This window comes from Diabrotica undecimpunctata, chromosome 6, assembly GCF_040954645.1.
Source record: "Diabrotica undecimpunctata isolate CICGRU chromosome 6, icDiaUnde3, whole genome shotgun sequence".
Lineage (NCBI taxonomy): Eukaryota > Metazoa > Arthropoda > Insecta > Coleoptera > Chrysomelidae > Diabrotica > Diabrotica undecimpunctata.
Window position 1 is genome coordinate 70681112 of NC_092808.1, and position 7484 is coordinate 70688595.

At 33.8% G+C, this 7484-nt stretch overlaps 1 protein-coding gene across 1 annotated transcript; it reads right to left on the bottom strand.

Annotated features, from left to right (window-relative positions):
- Nucleotides 1–5829: 5829 nt before the first annotated feature.
- LOC140444406 (uncharacterized) lies at nucleotides 5830–6228 on the bottom strand. Its single transcript, XM_072536158.1, has one exon. The coding sequence runs from the start codon at nucleotides 6226–6228 to the stop codon at nucleotides 5830–5832; it is 399 nt and encodes a 132-aa protein (XP_072392259.1).
- Between the last annotated feature and the right edge of the window lie 1256 nt (nucleotides 6229–7484).

The following is a 7484-nucleotide window of genomic DNA, read 5'->3' on the forward strand; positions in this document are numbered from 1 at the left end:
CGTTAATTTTAAGTTATAAGTTTAGCATTTGTACTGTAAGTATTAATATTTCCTATATTTTTTTGATAAATACTTAACCCTGGGATGTCCCAGGGTAAAAATGGTGTAGGTGGCAAAGACCCACCTCTACAGGATCAAGTTAATAACGACATGTTAAGTAATATTCACGTCGAAGATATTGTTTTTTCTGAGGTTAATAATTGTAATAATACTCCAAATGTTTTGAATTCCGATGATTCTATTATTAATAATTCCAACATTAAATCTATTGTTAATGATGGCAATAAAAACTTGCCGTCTACAACTCAACAATATAAACAATCAAGTCAGGTTTTAAATACTTCAAATCGATTTAGCGATATTGATACGGGGCCGTATTTTATTTTTGTTCAACATACTGATTTAAATTTAGGTCGTCTTCATCCTATGAAAATAGGAGAAAAATTAAGTTCTCTCGCGGATTACGATAAAAATATAACTGAAATTGTTAGTGTTGGCAGGAATAGATTTAAAATCGAAGTAGATTCGGGACTGGTTGCAAATAGGCTGGTAGAAGAATCTTTTTTTGAAAAAAATAGTTTAACTGCATTTATACCTAATTATTTGACAGAAAAAAGAGGTTTAGTTCGCACTGTTGACACTACTAAAAGTGAAAATAAACTCCTAAATATTATAAAATCGAATGTAATGGTTAAAAAATTCTAAAGAATGACTAGATTAATACAAAAAGACGGTATATCGGAGAGAGTCCCAAGACAGATGATTATTGTTACTTTTGCGGGCAAATTAATTCCTCAATTTATCTACATTAATAAAGCCCGGTCGAGGTATATGTCAGTCCGGTCATGCAATGTTACCAGTGTTTGCGTTATGGTTATTCGGCTACTCAATGTAAATAAAAAAAAGGTGCAAAAAATGTGGGAATGAAGAAAATAAAGATTGTCCTGAAAAATGTTATACTTTTTGCGTGCATTGTCAAAATAGTGGTCACGAATCAATTTTCAGAGAATGTCCTGAATATCTTAAGCAGAGAAAAACGAAAGAAACTATGGCTAACTTGAAGATTTCGTTTAAGGAAGCTCAGAAAATATCTGATAATCCAGGTTATTCCAGCCTAGTTCAGAAGAATAGATTTGCACCTTTAATCAACTCTGACACGGAATTTCCCCCACTAAAATTTGATTCTACTCGTCAGTTCAATTCTGGTACAGTTCATAAGAATAACAATATTCCCAAACGTCATACAACTCCGGTAGTTAGCCCTCCCAAAAAAAGAAAAAATAGTGACACTACTATTAATTTCCCTCCTATTCGTAGAGAGTTTCAGACTAGTTTCTGTGCTGGTCCCGTATTCCAATTCGGACAACCTGAACCTGTAGATGAATTTAGTAAATTTGTTACTCAGCTTAGTGTTTCTCTTAAAAATTTTATTAAACAAAGCTTTCAAGATTTTGTTAATGCTTCTCCAAATATGGCTTCTAATCTTAAAGTCAATGACATTGAATTTGAGAATAAAGTTAAAGAAGTTGTTAATAACATTTTTACTTAAAATTCATGGCTATCAAAGGTATTAAAATTATTCAGTGGAATATTCGATCACTTAACGCTAACAAATATTCTTTACATCAGTTACTTCTTGAAGAACATTTTGATATAGCAGTTTTATCGAAAACTTGGTCCAAACCCTCAGATAATGTTTGTTTTAGTAATTTTAATATAGTAAGTAAAAGTAGAGCTAACGGATACGGTGGAGTAGCTATACTTATATCAAATAACATCAATTACGAACCTATTTCATTTGTTAATAATTTCAATCAAAACTTGGAAGTTTGTGGCGTAAACGTTAGTATTGACAAGAAAAAGTATACGATTTTAAGTTTATACCGACCAGTAAAAGCAAAAGTATCAGTGCAAGATTATGTCAATCTTTTTTCACAAATTAACAATGACTGTATTATTTTTGGGGATTTTAATGCGCACCACGGATTATGGGTATCAAGTGCATGTTCTTCAGAGGGTAATATATTAGTGGAAGCCTTGGATTCTTTTCCTCATTTAATTATCGTAAACGATGGATCGGCTACTAGGGCTACTCCTCCAGGTCATGCCAAATCTGTTGTAGATCTCACCATTTTATCTTCCAATTTATGCTCAACTTTTGACTGGACTGTTATACAAGATACATATGGATCCGATCACTTTCCTTTCGAATGTCTATCAATAATTTTAAAATAGAAAATACGAGGTTTATATCTACGGTTAAGTGGTCGATGGCTTATGCTAACTGGGAGCAATTCAGGCTTACCATAGAGGAAGCGCTCACATTGAGGCCAGTTATTAATAATACTAACGAGATGATTTTATTCTTATTAGATTCTATTACAAATGCAGCGAACAAATCTTGCAATCCAATTAAACATTCAACTAAACCTGTAAAAGTTCCTCCATGGTGGGATGAGGAGTGTCTAGCTGCTCCAATTTTAAGGAAAAATTCTTTTAAAAAGTTTAAATCTAATCTAACTCTTTTGAATTTTAATGAATATAAAAGAAACGAGGCTATGTGTAAACGTACTTTTCGCTTAAAAGCTAAATCTAGCTGGGTACAGTATTGCTCTTCTCTTAATAGACAAACCCCTTCATCAGACATTTGGAAAAGGGTAAATAAAATTCAGTGCCAGAAAAAAATTATCATTAACGATGAATCAGCAGTTAAACAACTTTTATCTAAAATTGCTCCCGACTCCGTTCATCTACCAATAAATATACCAGAGAACCATAGCGATGCCCACTTTTTACTCACTCCTATGACTCCTAGGGAACTTAAAGCAAACATTAAAATTTCAAAAAATACATCTCCAGGTATGGACGGTATAAACTACCTCATGTTAATAAATCTTCCGGAAATTGCTATAGATTATCTATGCAAGATATTTAACAACATTTTACTAAAAGGAGATAATTGTGATTCTCTTAAGCAATGTCTGGTCATTTCTATACCTAAAATAAATGATGGTACTTCTTTAAGACCCATTTCTCTGATGTCATGTCTATTAAAAACACTTGAACGGGTCCTTAAAACTAGATTGGAATGGTGGTGTGAAAAAGAAGGCATATTCCCGGTAGCTCAGTTAGGCTTTCGGAGAAATAAAGGAACCATCGACTGTCTGTCACAATTAACTACTGATATCCAATTGTCCTACTCAAATAATAATTATTTGGCAGCACTTTTTCTAGATATTTCGGGAGCATATGATAATGTTATCTTAAACTTACTTTTCGAAAAACTAAGACATATAGGAGTCTCAACTAGATGTGCACAGGTATTGGTTAATCTATTTGTTAATAGACAAATATTCATTCGGTGCAATAATAAAGTGATTGGTCCAAGGTTAGTTTATCAAGGTTTGCCGCAGGGATCTGTGCTTAGTCCTCTCTTGTTTAATCTATACACTATGGATCTACATGGTATGGAAATTAATTGTAATATTTTACAATACGCCGATGATTTCTGTCTTTATACTTCTAAAAATTCTTATCAGGAATGTATTGATTCAATAAAACGAATTATGTACAGTGCAAGAGAATACTTTCTTAACCAAGGGTTGGAACTTACTTCGAATAATCCTAAAACTAAGTATACCGAAACTAAGTATACCGGACCAAAAACACTATACTTATCTTGGCATCACACTTGATACTAAATTAACATGGGAAGAACATATTAATAACTGTTTAATTAAATGCGAAAAAAGCCTAAATATTTTAAAAGTAGTTAACCGTCACCAATGGGGCGCTGATCCTAAGGGTAATCTAATGTTTTATAGGGCATATACCAGGTCTATAATCTATTAGCTGAATGTATGGAACCTCCACTACATTTAAGAGGTCTTTTTTTAGCTGAAAAGTTTATCCTTAAATGTCAAGGTAATAACCAATCCTACCTATTGCAAAAAATGTCCGACATATCTGTGTCTAATTTAGTTGACAAATGGTGGCATAACAAAAATTCTCCAACTTTAGCTATAGCATTTCCTAATGTTTCTTCCTATTTAGAAATCCCAGCTGAAACTAATTTCTTCCAATTTAATTTCAATATTCTTTATTCCCAAACCAAAGTTTATTTCCCTACTTTTGATGATAACAATGCCATTCAACTTCAGAAACAACTTGCCAAATTTGATAAGCCATATAGGATTTTCACAGATGGGTCAAAATCCATTTTGGGAGTTGGTTGTGCGGTATATATCCAAAACAATCAAGAACACATTATGTTTAAATTAAACCAACAATGTTCCATTTATTCCGCAGAACTGTATGCAATATATCAAGCTCTGGAATGGACTATCGAGAAAAGAATGTCTGATCAACAAATAGTAATCATGTCGGATTCAAAATCTGCGTTGTCTGCTTTAGATAATTCGAATAAGCATTTATACAAAAACAGTATTATCGTCAAAATTTTAGAAAATCAACTAAAGCTACTTGAAAGAAATAATTCAGTCTCTTTCATTTGGGTAAAAGGACATGCTGGTATCTCGGGTAACACCAAAGCAGATTATTTTGCTAAAGAAGCGGCTTCAAAAGGATTAGAAATTAGTTGGTTCAATAGAAGTGATTTAGTTTCGCTGCGTAAACAAGAATTAAAAGAAAACTGGGAAATTGAATGGAATGTTTTTTGTAACAGAAGTAACAACCTTTATACAAAAATTCACCCTGTTTTACCTACTGTGCCTTTTGTGGCAAGAAGTCATCCCAGTAGAAGAGTATATTCGATGTTTGTTAGATGCCTTGTTAATCATGCTACTGTGAAAGCCTATCTTCATAGATTTAATTTAAGTGAAACCGAACTTTGTAATTGTAATGGTAACACTGACGATATCAATCATTGGATGTTCAGGTGCATATATAATGATGCTGCTATTAAGTATCTATTGGAAAATCTGATAAAAGAACAAATACCTCTTCCTCAGTGTCAATCTTCCATTTTATATATCTCTCGTCATAATATTAGGTTTAACCAAATTTTTTGGAAATATTTAAAAAGGACTAAAAGAAAAATTTAGGATGGAATGTGTAATGTGAATGTATAAATCTAGCTTTGTTCCCTCTGTCTATCCTTATGTTATATAGTTACCTCCTAGCCGTTGCCTGTCTTGTGTTGTAATAAAGTCGCTATGAAAGGCTCCTTAGCGTGAAAAGTATTCCTACATTATGTAATCGCTTGTTGGTTCTGAATATTTCCTTTAAGTTGGTTAGGGCAATGAATGAAACGAATGAATGTATGGTTTTTATCAATCTACTGATTCTTGTGTTACTGCCGTTTACATTATATTTTTAATCTACCTCTATGCGAAGTACTATTTTGTTAACAAATGCAATAGGTCAATACATCATTAACAAATTCAAGTAGTCAAATACATTATCGTGGCTGAATGGATCAAGTTATCCAAAGCCATTAATTAAACAAAAAAAAATACAAACTTAAAACCAAAGACATGGGAAAGGATGAACTAAGTACTTAAGGATGACATATTGTCCTCATCTGACACAAAAGACTTTAAATCTTTAATGTGCCACTTACCAAGATCTGAACCATTTAAGTCTAACAAACTATAAACCACTGGTGACAATTTTTCCTTGATGGTTGCTTCAATATACTTCGGCGCTAGTTTGGACATAAACTTGTTGACAGCACAAGACAAAACCTTGTTTTTTTCCAAACTCTATCACCCACTTGAAATTGGACTTCTCTTCTACGTAAGTTGTAGCTTCTAGCGTTACGTTCATATCCTTTTCGAAGATTAGCCTTAACCTTTTCAAAAACTTTATCTAGACCGTTGAAGCATACATGTTACGGTCACCTGGAATTATCTCAATATCTTGGTTCTGTTGATCCTTGTGATCAACACCATAATAATTTCCACTTAAAGGAACATGACGGCCATAATTAAAGAAAGCTGGAGTATATCCAGTCACTTCATGCTTTGCGGTGTGAATAGCTTTTCTGATCTTTGCTAAATTCTTGTCCCAATCTACGTGGTCTTTCACATATGTACGTATTGCTGTACCAATGGTTCTATTGTTCCTCTCGACAAAATTACACTGCGGTGCATATACTGGGCTAAACCATACTTTCTGAACGTTATACCTATTACAGAGCTCAATTAAGAGAGGATTGTTCAGGTTTGAGGCATTATCACAAATCACATATTGAGGAACACCAAACATTAGAAAAACATCATTTTCCAAAAACTCAACAATATTCTTAGCCGTAGCCTTTCTTAACGGTTGGACTAACGTATATTTACTAAACCAATCAGCAACTACTAATAACCTCGTATAACCTTTCTTTGAGCGAACAAAGGGACCTATCAGATCTATAGCAACTATTTGCCAAGACCTCTCTCTGCTTACCCATTTTACCTAATGGAGCATAATTTGGTGTCTTCTGAGCACCACACACTTTACATGACCTGACAAACTTAAGCACATCAACGCGCATCTGGGGCCAATAATATCTTTCTTGAATACGGGACAAAGTTTTGGAAAATCCAAAGTGAGCACAAGTAGGTGGCTCATGACAAGACTGCATAATTTCAAGGTTTGGGTACAAGAATTTTCCACTCTACATCATTAGTCTTAAAAGAATTGGTGGTAGGGACAAACTTATAAGCAAAATCATTCTCCACCTTCCACTGTGGAAAATCAAGGGGGGATCGGAGTATCTTTGATCTCAAATTATCGAACCAAGGGTCTATTCTATCTACATCAACTTCTAAATAACAAATCTCTTGGGTAGTTTCTACTGGATCATTGGTGTGAGCTCGAGATAGAGCATCAGGGACTAAATGGGATTTTCCTTTTCTACGAATTAAATCAAAAGTATGCTGTCTTAGGCGCATGACCCATCTGGCTAATTTACCAGTAAGATTGGACAATTTATTCAACCAAAGAAGTGAATGATGGTCAGTAATGACCGAAAACTTGACTCCCTTTATGTAACCTCGAAATTTCTCGATAGCGAAGATCACAGCAAGACATTCTCTCTCTGTAACTGAATAATTTCTGTCAGCTCTGGAAAGAGATCTACTAACATATGCTATAACCTTTTCTTCACCATCAATAGTTTGTGTTAAAACACCACCAATACCGGTGTCGGATGCATCATATTGCACAACAAAAGAAAGATCAAAATTGGGCTGGGCTAAAATTGGGGCAGAAATTAGAAGTTCTTTAATTTTCAAAAAAGCTTGTTCAGCTTCACTTGTCCATACTACAGGCTGTTTCTTTCTGCGATGACCTTTAAGAAGATCATTTATAGGGGAGGCTAAACTGGAAAAATCTTTAATAAAACGACGGTACCAAGAAAACATACCGATGAATCTTTTAATTTCAGTGGAATTAGTTGGTCTAGGATAATTGACCATTGCAAGAATTTTTTCTGGATCTGCCTTTAAAGAATTATTACCAACTACATAACCAAG

Excerpts from the sequence above, each read along its gene's own strand:
- LOC140444406 (XM_072536158.1), bottom strand. The coding sequence starts at position 6,228 with ATGTTTGGTGTTCCTCAATATGTGATTTGTGATAATGCCTCAAACCTG.